The sequence below is a fragment of the Pteropus medius genome, unplaced genomic scaffold (genome assembly GCF_902729225.1).
Source record: "Pteropus medius unplaced genomic scaffold, Ma_sr-lr_union100, whole genome shotgun sequence".
NCBI classification, from domain to species: domain Eukaryota; kingdom Metazoa; phylum Chordata; class Mammalia; order Chiroptera; family Pteropodidae; genus Pteropus; species Pteropus medius.
The window spans coordinates 625,662-645,535 of record NW_024346065.1 but is presented as its reverse complement, the minus strand read 5'-3'; the positions used below and the strand labels follow the sequence as shown (position 1 = coordinate 645,535).

The 19,874-nt window shown below is 40.0% G+C and overlaps 1 protein-coding gene across 2 annotated transcripts in view; it reads right to left on the bottom strand.

Annotated features, from left to right (window-relative positions):
• The window catches only part of FNTB (farnesyltransferase, CAAX box, subunit beta), a 58,060-nt gene extending 38,477 nt beyond the window's left edge, over positions 1-19,583 (bottom strand). Inside the window, exons 1-2 of one of the 2 annotated variants that reach the window (XM_039875237.1) lie at positions 19,215-19,583; positions 6,080-6,144 (exon numbers count right to left, since the gene is read on the bottom strand). In XM_039875237.1, coding sequence (XP_039731171.1) covers positions 6,080-6,144; positions 19,215-19,358 — 209 coding nt within the window. In that variant the 5' untranslated portion in view covers positions 19,359-19,583. The remainder of the gene's footprint in view (positions 1-6,079; positions 6,145-19,214) is intronic. The other variant, XM_039875238.1, reaches the window with a different exon arrangement.
• Between the last annotated feature and the right edge of the window lie 291 nt (positions 19,584-19,874).

The following is a 19,874-nucleotide window of genomic DNA, read 5'->3' as shown; positions in this document are numbered from 1 at the left end:
ATTCACAGTGGGGTTTTCTATAGGTCAATTCTTTTATGTCTAAAAGTCAAAGGAATTTGAATACACCAAGTACCAAGATGCTAAGACACAGAGAGGAGAGGGGAAAGCACTCTGTTCCAAAGGAGAACTCTAGCCGCCTCGTTTGGAAATGTCAGGCAAGATATCGTTAAAGGCTCTTTGTAAATAAAACGTCGTGACCCTAAGTATAATGCTGGGGCAAGGAACCAGGTGAGAAGGGGGTGTGCTTAGTGGAATTATCCATTCAGCTGGCCTGCCTACCCCACTGCCTTGTAACTCTGTGAAGGGACCGCATGTCTGTCTCCAGCATCTGTGCCTGGCAGGCTGACATCTATTTGTCGAATGAACACAAGAAAGAACAAAAGATGGTAAGGACAGTTTCTGCCTGTTCTCCTTTTCAATATACAGGATGATAACTCTCCAAGTGGAGGTTAAAATGCAATCCAATAGAGATGCTATGGAGAGGGGTGACTGGACTCAAGAACATACGTGCTCTGGCTCAGAGGTTCGTTCTGTCAGTTTTCTCATGTGTTCACACACACATCACACTGCAGGAGACCCATCGGCCAGAGGTTGACCTTTGCTATGGGACTTGGCACTTCTGGAGAGCTGAATTAGGCAACTAAACAACTCTTCCCCCTATTGGAAATAAAAGGAAAGGAAAAGAAAAACCTAGAGAAGGAACCCTTTTCTTGTCTTCTCAGCACTCCTCCCACTTGACAAGGGGCTTTTTGGTCACTAGAAAATGAAAGGCCTCAGAGGCAAACGCTTTTCTACTTCTAGGGAGTAAGAGACACTGGCTCACTCCTCAGGATTACTGAAGTGACGAGAAACCACCTGAAGCCTCAGCTGCCCAGAAACATCTTGTTGAAAGATGCCTCAGTCACATTTTCTATAGCTCCAGGCTGTTCTCTAGGGACAGGACCTGACACAGCCCAAAGGGGCTCCCCAACAGCTCTCCCCGCATCTTGAATCTCACGGACAACCAGGCCCTAGGAGTCCTGCTGAAAGAGAGTTTCTTTCTCTGGTTTCATCTCAAGATCAACTTTAGCCACAGGCAGAGGAAGAGAAATGCTTTTCAGTGACCATTTCCACAAGAGATAGTGTTCTCATTCAGTTTCATCCGCTTAATCATAACATAACACAAACACACACACACACACACACACACACACACACACACACACAAATATGCATGTTACTCTAAAATCCTAGAAAAGGTGTGAGTATTTATCTAAAGTCAAGGGCTACAATGCTAAGTGACTGAGTATTAACTTCTCCTTTGAGGTTATGATTCTTTTTCAATTGAAAGGACATATATAAAACCTCTTTTGGTCATCCAGAAACTGTATTGCCGTACTGTTATGGACTGAATTGTGTCCCCCAAAGGTCATGTGTTGAAGTCCTAACCTCTAGTGTGACTGCATTTGAAAGAGGGCCTTAAAAGAGGTATTTAAGATTAAATGATGTCTGGTGACAAAAGAAGAGGAAGAGACACCAGGGATGTGTGCACAGGGAAAGGCCATGGGAGGACACAGTGAGAAGACGGCCGTCTGCAAGCCAAGGAGAGAGACCTCAGGAGAAACCAACCCTGCTGGCGCCTTGATCTTGGACCTCCAGCCTCCAGAGAAAATAAATTTCTGTTGTTTAAGTCACCCAGTTAGTGGTATTTGATTACAGCAGCCCTAGCAAACTAATACCCTTAGTTTTTAGTTTTATACATCTCTCTGAGAATCTTTTCTGTGTAGGGAGTTTAAAAAAAAAAAAGCTAGAGCTCTTTCCTATTCCTTCCTGAACAACTCGGCCCTAAAGCCATTCAATTAGGTGGGAGACAAGATGGGCTCTGCACATCTTGAGAGGGTGATGCAGGGTATCAGCGCTCGAATGGGTGAGGAGGGCATCCGTGTAGCTGTGCAGAGGGGGCTGGGAGATTGGGACACACAAAAGGAATGATCAAATAAGTAAACATATTAAGGATATTGGCAGTCCGGTTCCACTGTTGGAGGAAGAACTCAGAAACACGTGTACTGGGCAGCAATGTAAATCGTATTCACTCTGAGGGAGCCCACTGGGCTTCGAGACTCTTCACGATGTGCCTCCACCTACTTCTCTCCGAGCTCACTCGCTGAGCTTCAGCCACCCTGCCTTCTTGCACTCTGCTCTTTTCAGTCTCAGGGCTTAAGCTCTTGCTTTCCCTCTGCCTGGCCCCCTCCCACCACCTCCTAAACTGGAAAACTCCTACTCACCCTCCAGGTCTCAGTTCAAGAATCACTTTCTCTGAGAAGCTTTCTGCTATAGACTGAGTGTTCGCATTGTTTCTCCAAAACCCGTATTCTGAAATCCTAATCCCTGGTGTGATGGTACCTGGAGGTGGGGCCTCTGGGAGGTGTTTAAGACCAGAGGGTAGAGCTCTCATGAAGGGATGAGTGCCCTTTATAAAAGAGACCCCAGGGAGCTCCCTCAACTCTTCCACCACGTGAGGACACAAGGAGAAGATGCCATCTGTGAACAGGAACTGGGCCTGCACCAGACACCGAACCCACTGGTGCCTTGGTCTTTCTTGCATTTCCCAGCCTCCAGTACTGTAAGAAATAAATATCTGTTGTTTAAGCCACCCAGTCTATGGTAACTTGTTATAGTAACCGGAATGGATTAAGACACTTTCCCTGACTTCCCAACATGAACTACATCCTCCCTGTTATTCTCTCTCAGAGCATCCCATTCTCTTCCTTGATACTCATCCCACTGGTAACTATGTATTTGCATTTGTTTGTTTAATGGCCACCTCCCTGATGAGACTGACAGCCCAGCAGGACTTGGCTTGTCCTTGCTCACTGTTCCCAGAGCCTAGCATAGTGCCTGGCCCTTTGGAGACCCTCTACAAATTGATGCTGAAGGAGTGAAGGAATGAATGACTTTAAATGAATACAGCAGACTGAATGATAGCTAACACACTCCTTCTCCCTAAACCTGGACCGTCCCTAAGAACCGTGCCTTCAGCTGTGACAGATGAAGAGGAATAAGATTCAGTTCATGGTTGGCTCCTGGGAAGATTTTAAACCCACTAAAGCCAGGAGCATCCCTAGTCAAAACATAAGCCTCTGGTACGTGAGAAATAAGTCACTTGAGAGAGGGTAGGAGGGAAAATGAACTTCTTTGTAAAGACTTTGGAAAGAACAACAGTATGAAGGACTACATCTTCTAACCGCTCAGGATTTGGAAAACTCTAAGGTAACATCACATACAGAAATGGCAGAAAAACATGGAAGCACAGCAAGCACCTGTGTGAGAACTACTCTGAGAGCTTATTTGGCCTCAAGGCAGTGTCAACACCTAACCTTCAGCACTCTACCAGCACAGGCCATTATCAATACTTCTCACTTCCAAGGAGCTCCAAGCCACTTTTCCCAGGAATAAAATAACTTTAAAATTACAAATGAGTGAGTGAGTGTATGAGTGTGTGTGTATTTAGTTTATGCATTGCAGATTTCTTACTAAAGGTAATGTAATAAATGGAAAAGGAAAAATTCATAAGTGTGTGGAACAGTGAGAATAACTAGCTAGCTATAGGGAAAGAAAAATTAACTTTCACGGGAAAGCAGGCTGCTGCTAAACAAAACAAACTGTTAAAAGCATGGTCGAAAGCTCCTTGAGATAAACCACCTCATCCAGGATAGGATGCATGTTTCACATACTTAGAGAGAGGAAAATCATTTCTGGGGTGGGGAATAACTGTAGAATGTACCAACATTCAGCTTCTGCCTTGAATTTCAGCCAACTCTGCTATTTGGCTATGACTCTGGAAGGCTGAATAGGCAAATGCCTCCCTCAGCATCATTCCTGGCATCCCTGGTCCTGTGCGTGGTGAGTGGTCCTGGGAGTGTATGTGATTCTACCACATCTGATCAGCATTGTGATCTCAGAAAAACAAATAAACCGTGGCATTTAGACTTATTGCTAATATCTGAGTGTTCACTTAGGCCAACAATAAAGGTTTGTTCCTACATTAGAATGTCAGACTTTTAAAATCTGACTACTAAAATGTTAAATACTAAAATTGTGATAATAATTTTAATTTTATAAATTTTCGGATTTATTCTTGTATCTTAGAAGTTCTGTGATGAGGATGTTTGGCTTCAGCCTTATATTGATACATTGATTTATACACTCAGCCATTCAGTCAAAATGTATAATCTCTCTAATATTAATTAGCATGCTGTAACATAATAAGATGCTCACTAGCGTTTTTCAAATTACAGTGGTCCCCAACCTTTCTGGCAACAGGGACTGGTGATCCTGTGAGAATCTAATGCCTGATGATCTGAGGTGGAGCTGAGGCGGTGATGCTAGCGCTGGGGAGCGGCTGCAAACACAGGTGAAGCTTCACTAGCTCACTCACTGCTCACCTCCTGCTGTGCAGCCCGGTTCCTAACAGGCCATGGACAGGTATCAGTTCACAGCCTGGGGGTTGGGGACCCCTGCTTTATAACATTCATTTTCATAAGCAACCATGATAAAAGGGGAAATGTCAGATTCCTGAAATAAACCCAGGGCCCTGATATAGTCTATGTCCACAAAAGATCCAAACCAAAGAGGAACATTTTTGTTTCCCTCCCACATCTGACCTAAGACCTATGACGCAGGAGGTTTTACTCCTCTATTGTCCTTACCACCACTCCCAAAATACAACTTCTTCTTTCTCCCAAACGATAACCTCCCATTTTCCCTCTCAGCTCAGTAAGTATGAAAGAAAAGTCCAAGGGCTCTATTCTGATGGTGGGTGAACAAGGAATGTCAGATGATCAATGGTCCCTTTGGAAACACAAAGGACATGTGTACACAGAGCTGCATCCAGTAGACAATGACTCAGAGCTCAGTCAGGTGAGTCATGGGGATGCAACTGCTAACTACAAAGCCTCTCCTACACCAATCACGCCCCCGACCATCCCCAAGTCCCACCACCTCTGGGGAAATGGCCTGGACAGGGTAGAGAGCTCATTCTCCCTGAGCTATTTAAACAAACGGTGCCATTTGCTAATCTCTAGCCGTGACTCATCACAAGAGCCATAATTCATTACCAAGGCCTGAGCTTTGGGTGAGTGCGAAGGTTCAGTTTAGCAATTTGGGGGAGACTCCTCTTGTTAGTTGATATTTTCCTTCTTCCCATTCCTAGGGAAAGAAGGCAAAGATAACATTCCCACCTATCTTCCGCTTTTTCCAATGTGCCTTTTCCAACTGTTTTCTGCTTTGGCTAATTAGAATTTTCTGACGGAATTTTTTTTTTTTTTCAAGGAAAAAATAGCAAAATAAAATCGTGGCAAAAAGGACACAAAGTTAACTCTGGCTAGAACCATTTATAATGTTCTAGTAAGAAGTACCCAGAGATTGACTTGCCCCTAGTTAGTCTGCTAGGAGGTGTCAGGAAGTCAGGAGACACCATAAAAGTGGTTAGGCTAGACTTCATACCCTCACTTCCCATTCAGAGTGAATCAGCCAATGGCCTAACTATACTTTGTTCAGAGATTGTCAAGAAAAAGTGTTGTATCATTAAGATAAAATGATGATCACACATAGTTTTGGACTACACATCGGTTCTGATGGCTGAAAATATGACACAGGATGGTTTCAGTTTCCCAGTCAAATAATAATATACATCAAAAGAATCCTTCCTTTGCCATCCCCAAGTCCTACATCTGTTTCAAAGTATAATATGAAAAATAAAAACTTGAGAGTTCTGATCTGAACACCAGAGCAGCAGGTTACAATAAGCAACAGAAATATAAACTTCCTCTCTCCACTTTCAGACCCCTGAGTTCAGGCCTCAAAGGGTGTCCTCATGGAACACCTGACAGCTCAGTTCAAGTGGAGCATCTCCTCTAAACAGCATTCAAATAGAGAAAGAAGCTGAGGTTATAAGCACATCCAGGTAACCACAAGGTCGAGAAACATCAGTCGCACAGCAGACTCATCCCCCATGGTTGGATACGCTCAAGGAGGAAAGACAGGCTCTCCCAGGAGGTGGTGTCTCCCAGATCCCCTCAAACTCCCAACCACAGCTTACCTTGGTACAAAGTGGTTGAACTTGTAAGAACTGAAGGCCTCTTGGATCTTTTCTTCTACTTTTGCCTGGTAAGGATGCAGGAGATGGGAGAGAGAAAACAAATACAGATAAGACCTCTATTGACTTCTTCTTCCTATTGCCACAAATGACTGTTGGCTAGAGTTGCTTGGTGTGGTTTTGTACTTCATAATGCTATAAGACTGCATTCAGGGCCTCCGCAGGATGACAGGCTTAGATAAGGAGAGAGATTGAGAGAATGCCCCTTACCATGCTAGCATTACAATCAGCTTCTCTAGTAAACTAATTCATAATATCCACACTCATGGCAGTTTGGCTTCCTGGCACCAGTTACTTGGGGAACAGATGAAGACAGATACATTTTGCTTAAAAGATTTATTCTCACCTGCTCTATGAAGTTGTTTAGGTGTTCATTTTCCTGGCCATTCTCAAACACATAATTCCTGCCAACAGTCATACTTCTTATTGTTTAAATACAGATTTAAATACAGATTGAACAGTATTAAAATCCCCTAAGAGATTTACAATCACATCAATCGCAGAAACAAAAAGAAATAGCCTATCTGGTCATTGGTCCTATGTCACACACAGTACTAAAACATAGGATCTCAGAGAGTAGGTCACAAAAGAAACCAGATCTCTTGTGTCCTCTGAAGAGCACATCACGGTATGGTCACACAGTACAACTTCCGAAAGGAAAGGGTACAGTAATGTGGGAGGGGGTGGCTAAAAGGTATAGGATTTCACTGTCATCAGCATCTCTGCTCTTTGTGGTGAGGCATGTCCTCGATGAGATTTCAAGATATATAACAAAGTCATCTCTGGGAAATTTTTAAAATGTGTTATTTATTTCTGAAACACCCACTGAGTCAAAGTTTCCCATTCCTTTGACAAGTGTGCAGGAATGATTTGTGATGATGAGGGGAGCAGTGATGTGAATCACCTAAAATGACATCCAATCTAAAATTCATTTATATTTGCTTTTAGGATATACTTTGATATTTGCCTTTGAATATGAGTTTGAGGGATGATCTGGCTAAGAATGTACAATGCTTCAAAAAACAGACCAAAGTCACTATGAAAACCTGACTCAGGAGGAATAAGAAAGTTGTCCCAGATGCCTCATAATTCTTTTTCTATTCCAGACACGCACACGGGACTAATATAAGCACCAGCCTAAATGGAATACAGACTGCATTTCTCAGTCATGCCTTCCTTAGCTGTAAGCTAAAAGGGATGGAAAAATATACAGGAAACGTATGTCAGTAAGATCACTAAATAAAGATGTACCTACTATTTAGTGTTATAGCTAAGTGAATTGATGAATTCTGAATGAAACAAAAGCAAGTGGGAAGATAATTCATTTCCTTTACCCATATACAAGCCGATTCAAATCCATATGACTTAATAATATTCAAAAGCTAATGGATGAGCTCATCTCCTCCTTAGCATTTTGCCACTTAGACCCACCTAGGAGAAAAGCTTCTAGCCAAAGACTCCTTAATGAGAAGTCCCACCTTCAGTTCCTACTCAGGCAACATATGTGGCTAAGTTCTAGATGAGGAAAATGGAGGTTTATTTCTAAACTGAGATACCTGACAGAGACATAGATGTATATCATATGGCAAAGTAGAAAATGCTTCAAATATTTCTAATACAGTGTCACTTCTCTTTGGATTTTCCTAATTGCATTTCCTAATCACATTCTCCAGAATGAACCGATAATATTCCAATGCAGTTGGTAACTGGCTCATCATGTCTAAAAATCTAAGATATGAATTCTAATAAGTACCTGACTATTGTAGGTCAGCTGTTGATAAAAATGGACAAATAAAAATTCACTTTATTTTCTCTTAAGAACGGGTATATTTTTCTAATAGCTTTATTGTGATATAATTCACACACTATTCAATTCCCGGAGCTGTGCATCCATCACCACTATCAGTTTTAGAACATTTTTCACTACTCCAAAAGGGAACCCTGCATCACTTAGCAGCCACCCCCAATTCTCCATCCTCTTTGTTCCAGTCAACCACTACTTTCTATTTCTACAGATGTGCCTATTCTGCATATTTCCTATAAATAGAGTCACACATTATATGGTCCTTTGTGACTGGCTTCTTTCACTTAGTATAATACTTTCAAGCTTCATCCATGTTGTAGCATGTACTAGTACTTAATTTCTTTTTATTGCCAAGTAGTATTCTAAGTAGTATCCAAAATGGATACATCACATTTTGCTTACCCATTCGTCAGTTGATAGGCATTTGGGCTGTTTCTACTTTTGGGCTATTATAAATAATGCTGCTATAAACATTCTTGTATAAGTTTTTGGATAGACAGATGTTTTCTTGTCTCTCGGGTATATACCTAGGAGTGGAATTGCTAGATCATACGGTAACTCTATGTTTAATGCTTTGTGGAACTGTCAGACTGTTTTCCAAAGCAGTTGCACCATTTTACATTCCTGCCAGCAGTGTATGAGGGTTCCAATTTCTTTATATCCTCACCAACACATGTTATCTGTGTCTTTGATTATAGCCATCCTAGTGTCTATAATCTGGTATCTAGTATAGCCTAGTATCTCATTGTAGTTTTGATTATATTTTCTTGACGGCTAATGATATTGAACATGTTTTTTGGGCTTACTGGCCATTTGTATATCTCCTTTGGAGAAATGTCTATTCAGATACTTGATTCATTCTTTAAAATTGGGTTGTCTTTTCATTACTGAATTGTAATTGTGCCTTATATATTCCAGATACAAGTCCCTTATTAGGTATATGATTCACAAAAATTTATTCCCGTTCCATGGGTTGCCCTTTAGGAACTGGTGTATTTTTTAATAGAAAAAGATCACTTAGGAGCACACAGTACGGTTTTTAGAGTACAATTTTACAAACCATACTTAGCAATAAGCCTGAATTTTTTTTTTCTTTTTGACAAATACTAATGGTTTCATATAGAAATTAAAAAGTACTCACCCAGGGAAGAGAAAAATAAAAGAAATCCCCAAAACACACAACATCCTTTTTTGCCTCCCCCATTCCCCACATATCCTGCCAGTGTTATATAAAATCTGAATAAATTTGTTACTGAGAAGATGCAAGCATTCTTTGAATGTTCTGATTTGCAAAGCATGAGGAAAGGAAAAAGGCTAGTTGTGTATGAAAAAGTTAACATAGTAGGCCTGAGACTGCTTTCCTTAGAAAGGCTTGCTTGAAAGGTTGACCCTTGGCAGGTGTCTGGGAATCTGAATTTCAGAGGGTTCCCACCATCCCTAGGACTGATAAGAGTGAATCACTGGGCCTAACTGTATAAACAATGTGGTTTATACTGAACAGCTACTTTCTTTCTGCGAGTCTGGAATTTTGAGAGGTGCTAGGCAGAGGGTACCTATGTAACCAACCCCTAATAAAAAATATGAGCACTAATAAGCTTCCCTAGTAGACAATACTGCATATGTTGTCACAATTCACAATTCAACACTGGAGGAATTAAACTGGTCTTTTGTGATTCCACTGCAAAGGTACTTTTGGAAGCTTATGCTGATTTCGCTTTGTAGCTTTTGCTGTAATAAATTATAATCGTGAGTACAACTATACGCTGAGTCTTCTTAATCCTTGTATTGAATCACCAAACCTGGAGGTGGTCTTGGGAACCTCCAACACATTAGCAGATTTAGAAATTTAGCCTTTGGCACAGAATTAAGGGAAGTGGTCATAATAATTGTATAATATCTATAAGCAAGATCTATAATTAAATTTCTTTTAAATATTTTATCAAAATCCTTGTTTTATATATAGGAGAACTGAGGGCTATTTAAAAAAAAAAAAAAAAAGCTGCCTAAGTCATGAAGAACTCAACACTATATAGCTCTCACACTGGAACTCAAAAAACAGAAATCAACTTCAGGGATGCTAAAAGCATGTCCACATTCCCTGCCCTCTCATTTTATCTTGAATTTCCATTCTTCCTTTCCGTCCCAAAGGAATGGACTATTCTATTCTAGTTAATTTTTCCTTCTCCCTGAGAATTCCCACAGGCAAGGGTACAATCAATACAAAGGCTGATTAACAGCTCCATAAAACAGATAATTTCTTTTGCATAAGAAGTAAAGGGCCCATAGGTTCATTTCCTTTAGGCACAGGGTACACAGTTCATGCCACGTTAATGAAAGTGACATGGCTCTCTTGGGAGGAGGACAACAGCCTAAAGCATTTGATCTGTTTCAGAAAGATTACTAAACAAAATATTACAAGAAAGGCCACCAGGATTAGTCACCAGAAGATTTAATCCCGAGGAATTAGCTCATCAAAATTTTTAAACAGCCTGAAATAAAGAAGCTATGACTGTCTCAACAAACACACAAAGATATTAAAAGAATCTTGGGACTCTTGGGGAAATTTAAAAATAAACTGGATATTAGAAGATATTATAGAACTATTTTTTATTTTCTTAGGTGTGATATTATTATTGTCATTATGTAAAAGAATGTCAGTTTTAGGAGATGCATGGGGTGAAGAATCATAATGTCTTCATCTTACTTTAAAGATGCAGAAAAAAATCAGTCATCTACATATATATCCGTGTACACACACATACACACACACACACACGGAAAAATTGTGTCTTGTCTAAGTGATTCATTGGATTATCTCTACCTTCGTCCTTTACTACGCTATTTCACAACCCTGTAGAGGCAGAAGTTAACTTGTACAAAATTGATGGCAATGTAAATAATTTCTGTCCACAGAAATGCAAATTGTACCTGGTAACATGTAATTAATTATCATCCTATAGATATTACCAGCTTTGCATCCATTTCAGCATTCCTTATTTGACTGTAAAATATGTGGTACTTTGAGTTCTCTTCCGAACTAGTAGTAATATCTTACTGGTTCCATGAGTTAAATAAAATCTTTGACATGTGTTCATTTTGTATTTGTATGAGTCATGATTTTATCCTCTTTTAAAATGTATCCTTTAACAGTTTACATAAAGGAGAGAGATTAGATGGAGGGTAAACAGATGCTGACAATTTTTCTGTATATTTGAAAAATTTCTATAATAAAAAGGTGGAGGAAATTATTAAGAATCAAAACAAAACACTTAATACCCATATTGTATCATGATTACTTTATCCAGGTATAAGAAAGATTTTTGAAAAGTCAAATATATCTGCACACACATATACAATGCATTTTTATATATAGTAGATAAATAAATGCTTAAATGGTTAGAAAGTGTTTTTGGCAATTTGAAAGCAAATACTGTACAATGAGACACTGACGAATTCTCTCCTTGACCAAACTTTACTCTGAATCCTTTTCCCAACCAGGCCTCAACTTTCGTACATCCATCTTTGCATCACCCAATTTTAGCAAGAATCCTGCTAAGCTGGGTTAGCCAGAATCTTCCATTCTCAATATCTGATTGTCTTCAATATCTGATTGTGTTCCCCATTCTCCACCATCCCCCAGTGACGTCTGATCACCCGGGGCCTGTCTTCACAAGAAATCCTGTTAGATCAGTGTAACCAAATCTCTTAGTAATTTTCCATCCACCAATCCCCTCACCTGATCCTTGCCTATAAAATCCCACTTTTCCTCGCTGTATTCTAAGTTAAACCCAATCTGTCTTCCCTACTGCAAAACATCATTGTAGTGGTCCCCCTTGAATAAAGTCTTCCTTTAATAAGCATCACGAATAATTTTTTCTTTAATATTACCAATCCACACCCACCAGCAGAACGACTCCAAGAGACAGACAACGCGAATGCTAGCAAGTATGTAGAGCAACCAGAGCTCTTACACATTGTGGTGAGAGTGTAAAATGCACAACTACTCTGGAAAAGACCAATGGTTTGCTATAAAACTCAACATACACCAAGCCTATGTTCCAACAATTCCACCTCTAGGTCTTTACCCAAAAGAAATGAAAACATATGATCATAAAGACTTCTACGAGAATTTTTATAGCAGCATTATTCATAATATCCAAAATCTGGAAGCAGCTCCACTGTCTATCAGAAGGAAAATGTATTCTTTTAAAAAACCCAACAACATCAACCAGTAGTATATTCATAGAAATACTACTCAGCAATAGAAAGGGATAAATTAACTGATACATGCAACAACGTGAAAGGAATCCTCCTCTAGCAGTATTTTTCATTAAAGAATCCCTGACAGCTCATGCATATATGAAAACTTGGTATATGGCAGAGATGGTAAAACCCAATATCAAAGGAATAACATGAACTATTGAATAAATATTGCTAGTAGAAAAATTACTTTGAGACTTCATAATCTTAAAAAAAAATAAATTCCAGGTTAATTAAACTTGAACATGAAAACTTGAATAAAATCATTTTAAAAAGCATATAGAAGAATTTTTTTACGTTCTTGGGATAAAGATTTCCTCAAAAAGCCCAAACTATAAGGGAAAAGACAAATAAGAACATAAACATAAGCAAGGTTAAAAGAAAACAAGAGCCTAAGGGAAGATATTTGACATATATGTAAAAGATATTATTTTCCCCAAATTAAGACCTCTGACAATATCAAGTCTTGGAGAGGGTGTGGGCAAAACAGAACTCCAATACATCACTAACAATTGCCAGGGCCACTTTGAAGGGCAATACAGTAGCAGGTAATAACACTGAAAGGGCACAGACCCTACAACCCAGCAATTCTACCTCTCAGGTTGAGATATACATACCTGAGGGCTATAATATATATAACACATATATATTATATACATTATACAATATAAGAGAAACTCTTATACATGTGCACAAGAAGGTATGCATAAGGATGCTCATTGCAGTATGATAAATAACTGTAAAAACTTAAATATAACCTGAATGTCCATCAACAGGGATAATAGTACATTATCCAAAATATACTATATATACTATACTGGACTGTACTATACTATACCATACATCTAGGTCATCCATCTAACTATATATACAGTATAGTATATACTATGGCATACTATACATACTATTGAAGCAGAACATATTATGCCATTCCAAAATGTGCTACTTTGGCATGTATATTGTTTTGAACTGAAAACTATCAAGACCTAGCAGACTCAGGAAAAACTTTTACCTGTCCCTTAACTACCTAAAAGAATTTAGATAGGGGACCTGGCCCAGAAAGAGAGCTATTACCAGAGATAACTTTTTACCTGAATGACTTACCAGGATGGCAGGGCAAACAGCTAATTACTAAACACATGCTTTTCTTATTATCCTGTGAATTACCCTGCTCCCCTTAGAAGCCCCAGGGCCTTTCCTATCCCATTCCTTAGCTCAGGGTAGCATATGAGCCTCAATCATGCCCTTGAGTCTCTTTTCGTCTTTGAAAGGCTCTGATATGTACGAAATTAAATTTGCTTTTCTCCTGTTAATTTGTCTTATGTCAATTTAACTGTTACCAGCCAAAAAAAAAAAAAAAAAAAAAAAAACCTAGACGGATACAGGAAAAATCGTCTTCCCCCACTATATACTTCTTTTCTTCTTCAACACTACAGAGTAAAAAATTCTGTACTTCAATGGAAAACTATGCATTGTCTGTAGCACACCCTTCCAGGCTGTCTGGTTCTAGCCCTGTTCATTGTCTTTTAACTATTTTAGATCTCTATGTAGACCACAGATAACTGAAAAATATGTAAACTCTACCTTGCCCCTTAAGTTTTGATTTGATTGATTTATCTCTCCACTGTGGAAAAAAGTTTTGTATCTATTTGCAAATCAATTTCTTTACTCCATATAAATTTGTGCCTTTTGACTTTTTCTCGGAACTGGTCATCACATCTGCCTGGTTCCCTCATATGTGAGTAAAATAAAATATTTACAACATGTTCATTTTTATCTGTATGAGTTTCGATTTTACCTTTTCCTGAAAACTATCTTTATCACACATATACGCCAACTAGAAACATCGTGAGAAAATTCAAATTGTAACTTGTAATAAAATATTCAATGACAATATCTTACATATATTCGGAAGGAATGAATCTCAAAAAAACTAAAAGTGTGGCCTGGAAAAACATATTGTCTGATTCAAAATGTGGCTCCAGTGATGATAAAAATACTAAGGTCAAAGATGGAAATGAAGAGTTTGAAGAAAAATGGTTTTTTTAATAAGAGGAGGAAAAATGATATTTCTAAATTAGTGTATATGATTTTAAATAGGAATATGTACCTAAATTTAAAATGTAAAATTGTTTTCCTACATAGCTAAAAGTACATGTGTTTTCAAGTTGACCAAAAAACATTTTGGGGGACTTTTTAATAGAGAAATAGGGGGGAAAATGATATTTGAAATTGCCTTATAGTTGGGCAATATGGTATATGCTGAATTTCAATAAAATAAAATTGATTCACATAGCTAGCCTACTGGCTACTTAACCAAGCAGAGCTCTCTTCTCTTCTATTAGATGTGTATAAAACTGGCAAGTTTGATCATATTTAGTGGCTTGTTCTACCTCCATTTAGTAATATTTTGGTGACCATAATTTGAAACAAGTCAACAGCAGTAGATCAGGATTCATTCTTGGATCCCTGTGTCCCCTCCTTCAGGAACGGCAGCGGTGCAATGCCCATCCCCTGAAGCCAGCTTTCTTCAGCCTGGCTCTCCATCCTGCCCCACCCACGCACCCTCATCAGTCCCCCTCATCCAGCTGACCTAATTTCCTACCAGAGCCAATCTATGCCCTCCATTTCTGGTTAAGACTTCTCTCATAAGGGCTCCTTCCACTAGAATGGCTACCCCCCAACTCCATTCATTACAGTCGAACCCCAGGCCCTCAAAGTGAAGTTGTCCTGACTGCCTTGGCCTGCAACATTCCCTGAAATTCTTGTGCAACGCAGTCATAATTAAGCACTGAATTACATGCTCTTTTAAGTTATTCTGTGATTGCTTCAGGGATATCCTTTCTCTCTCTCTCTCTCTCTCTCTCTCTCTCTCTCTCCCCCTTTTTATCTGAGAAAAGAATTTTGAGGGCAGAGACTGAAACTAATAATTCTTCTAGATTCCCCTTGGAATTGATTGTCACTTGACTGAATGTTGTCTAATGACATGATGCCATTTCAAGTGGAGGATGCTTTTGTCCCTGTTCAAGGACAAACTACAAGAAAAACAGAAGTAGTACCTTCAATAAACAACAGTTTTTGGCAAGCCTGCTACTTCTGAGACTGTACCAGTATTAACCTACTGGCCTGAATCACAGAGCATTTGCAATGGAGTAAATGCAGATGGCACACACACACACACACACAAAAACCACTAACCACATCTTGCTTTCTGGAGTCATAAAGGTTCTTCAAGCATCAACTCCATCAGCAAAACAACTTAAGGTAGAAATCTTCAAAAAATACCCAGAACCTGACCTAAGACACCCCTAATGATACAATGTTCCACTACCATAACCCTGAGCTAGGATGCCATTATCTGTCACATGCAGTATCGCGATAGCCTCTTCACTGGTTTCCCTGCACACTCACTTCCTCACAATCTATTCTCAACTGCGACCTAAATGAGCCTGATGAAATGCTAGTCAGATTGTGCCCAAACCCTCCAATCATAGATCAGCCTGACTACTGGTAGAAAACAGATGGCACATTCAAAGTGGGTGCTTTGAGGAGTACAAAGAACAAGTTACAAAGGCAGAGCAGGTGCAGGGAAACCACAAAGGAGAGTGCAGTACTCTAGGGCTGGCAACACAAAGGGCTTGATCCCCTCCTAAGCCTGAAGATATAAAGAAGAGTAGAGAAGGACACAGAGAGCTCCACAGAGAAGGCACCTAATAGGAGATGTGACCTTAAGTCTAGAGACACTCCAGCCCATGCAATCCTGCAGGAGGGGAATAAATACACTGATCTCATTCTTCTTTCTCTCTTTACTCCCTATCCATACTCCCCATGGCCAAATACAACCAGAAGCCATAAAGCAAGGGAGCCTATCATGCAAGTCTACCTCCTGCGGCACAGCTACAGAGCAGGGTGGAAAAGAGTAGAGTGAATCTGGAGAGGTAAACAGAAGCTATTTAACCAAATGGCTTTCCATCTCAATCAGGGTATTTGAAAGTACTAACCATGGCTTATAAGAACCTACATGATCCAACCCATCTCCTATTCTCCTGTTTGTTAACCTCTCTATTTACAGTGCCTCTCCACTCATCAGGCACTCATGCTTCAGGCCCTTTGTACTTGCCGCTTTCTCTGCCCAGAATACTTTTCCCCCAGATACACACACATGGCTTGTTCCTCACTTACTTTAGGTCTCAGCTAAAATGTCACATCATCATAGGTTTTCTCTCTTTCCATGTTACATAAAAACCACCCTGCCCCTACCCATCCATTCCTCACAAACTCTATCTCCCTTATCCTGCTTTATTTTTCTCCACAGCATTTCTAATTAACATACCTGATAGATGATAGAGATAGATAGATAGATAGATAGATAGATAGATAGATAGATAGATAGATAGATATAGATGATAGACAGATAAAAGATAGATAGACAGATAGATTGATTGACTAATTTTCCTTTTTTCGTTGACTGCCTCCCTGGCCTAGAACAAGTTTCATAATACCATCAACATGGCCTCTTTTGTTCACTGTTTTATATCCAGTGCCTAGAACAATGCCCCAAACAGAAGGCACTCGATATTTGTTGAACAGATGAAAATGAATGAATAAAACAGAAGGAACCATAACTAAGGGTCTTTCCACTATGTATAGGTTTAACTCCTATTATCAAATCGTTGTTTAACAAAATAAAGACTCCTCATGGGGATGCGAAGTACAGCATAGGGAATACAATCAATAATATTGTAATAACTATGTATGGCACCGGGTGCGTACTAGACTTATCAGGGGGGTCACTTCATAAATTATATAAATGTCTAACCACTATGCTGTACATATGAAACTAATAAAAATATTGAATGTCAACTGTAATTGAAAAAACAACAAAAAAAGTCTCCTGATCATCAAATAGGAAGCATGTGACAAGAATTTGTTTTTATTGGCAATGGCATAAAATTTAGCCTTGTTAGTAAATCCCTATGAATAAACAGTTCAGCCAGAACCAAAAAAATAATAATAGTGTCTTCTGTAAACAACTCCTCCTAACAAGGTTGATATTTCTTATGAATATATCATTATTAACCTGCCTCTGTCTTATCTGCAAAATTTGTAAGGATTGAATGATGTATAGAGAGCCTTTAGCACCATGCTGGGACCCAATAAATGGACAGTATGATTATTAAAACACTGAGGCAGCCAAGAAAATGAGATACATTATTTTCCCACTATCTGGAACTGTTCATTCTAGACTTTTAAAATGTAAGCTGACATAAAGATATGCAAAAGAAATATAAGATGCTCTACTACCTACCCCACAGTTGGGCCTACATTTGAAAGACACCTGTAATACCAGTGTTCCATATCAGAACCTAGTTTCCACTCCCGGTCCAGGCCTCCGCCTACTCTTTTGCAGACCAGAACCTTGTTGTATCCATTTCTGCAACACTCATTCATGCCTAGGTACTTAGAATATAAGTGTCATGTTTTCCTGGTAGGAACTAAGCAATGACACTCTACTGGGGGAAAAAAAGTAGTATAGGGAAAAGAAAAAGCACAGATTAGTAAGGCTCCTGATAATGTTCTTTTTTTTGACTTGCTCTTCTAACCATGGAAGTCTCTGTTCTGGTCTCTAAATATAAAGACCAGCTTCTGATTCCCTTTTCAACTACTAGTCTATCTATAACCTGATCAGCTGGGTCAGTTCAGTTAACTACATAAAAGGTGACCCGATAGTCTTAGGTCAGACACAAAGAAAAAGGCTTGATCTGAATCAACACAGCAATCCATCACTTAAGAATACTGCAAAGATCCTGTAGCTTTTTCACGGATGGGAGGTTTCTTTGCCATCTTTTGCAAAAGGACATACTGGTGGGCTAATTAACCTGGGGAGCTAGATTCAAAAAATAAGGATTTCCTTTTCTACCCTAAAATCCACAAAGTGTAAATCTCCAGTTATAATGTTCTCTCTGCTACTGTGTGTATAACTATGTTTTTGTTATAATTATCTGGATAGCCATAAATATACAATATGATAACTATCACTACTACTAATTTTGCCTCAATGGAGGCTTCCAACTTTAGATATGAAAATCAAAGCAGGTCGCACCAAGGTTAAGCCTGGAGACTGATCTTACTAAGAGATTTTATTTTAGTAAGCAGCCTGATGCTTATTTATAAGCGCTAAAAAGAATCATCCTGACCACTTCTCCTACTAACAGATAGTTAAACATTTCCACAATAACTTGGGAGCAATTGGGAATGAGAAGAAAAACAAAACTATAGTTTACTACTCATTCCTCGAACACTTTTCAAAGTGAGGTTCCATCCTACTTCGAGGTCTCAGTGAATGAATGACAAGTAATCCAAAATTTATACTTATAACACTTTCCAAACTATATGGTCTTCCTGTCTGTCATCCCCAACTATGCCATGCTCATAGTCAGGCGCTGTTTTATTTCTTTGTATTTCCAACGTTTAATATAGTGACCAGCACATCTGCTGGTGCTCAAATGACTGAATGACTACTAAAATGCCCACCCACGAAGCAGGCCTCAAACCTGGCACTGTGGGTCAGAAATTAAACAAATCATGGAATGGCATGACCTCAGTCTGGCGGCATCTCATCCCCTTTCTGTCCCAAAACTCCAAGTGGGGGGAAAAGCACACTATCTATCCGAAAACCTCCCGAAGTCCCAGCAGAATGGAGTGGGCTGTCTAACTTGCCCTGGCTGCTTCTGATCTCCAAGCACAGAACACGATTCTCTCAGCTCTCTCAGGCAGAGGGAACCCAGGTTCAGTCCTCTCCTCCAAGCCCAACCCTGGCAACCACCCCTCCCCACAAACGCTCCACTTCCCAGCCGAAGCCTGGGCGCCCAGAGCTTCCCAGAGGGGGGTCGCCGCGGTGCACTGTAGGAGTGGTAGTTCTCCGGTAAGTTCCAAACGCCGGCTGCCCTGCGAATGGGACTCCTACTCCCAGAAGCCCCCGCGCAGGCGCCTCGCCTAGTCCTGTCACCTCACCTGTTCTATGGACGTGACTGTTTCCACCGAGTCGTCCTGCAACCGCTCCCGCGCGTGCTCGGGCCTCAGACTGTACAGAGGCTCTGACCAGACAGGGGAGGAAGATGGAGGACAACAGTAAGTGAAGGAACTCGGAGAAGCCATGACCAGGAGAGCAGCGGTCGGTGTATAGGACTCAGCTTCGTCCAACAACAACGCGCATTGAAACTCGAGCGGGCTAAAGCGCTACGGAGAGCTGTTAGAGTCAAAAAGATTTTAAACGCGAATCTCTCTCCTACCTACACATGTATTCAGGGAGTGAGTTACTGGTATACTGCCGCCCCCGACCGGTCAGAGGAGCTGCTGCAAAAGGCTCAGTTTCCTGGAGCGCAAGGAAGGATGTGTATATCTTAATATTTCAGAGATGGTGTAGGATGCCTCTATTCGTTATGCAAATTAAAACACGCACTTCTTTTCAACATTCTGTTAATTCTCACTTAATTATAATGGCAGTAGTTCGCAGTCTTGGGTGCCCAATGATTGTAATTTTAAAAGTATTTCTGACAGCTCTCTTGATTGCCTCAGTCACGCTATTACTAATAGAATTATTGTGCACCTTTGGGTTCATGACAGCCACCCAGGGGAAGCCAGCATCGTCTCAACCAAAGAACTGGCATCTCA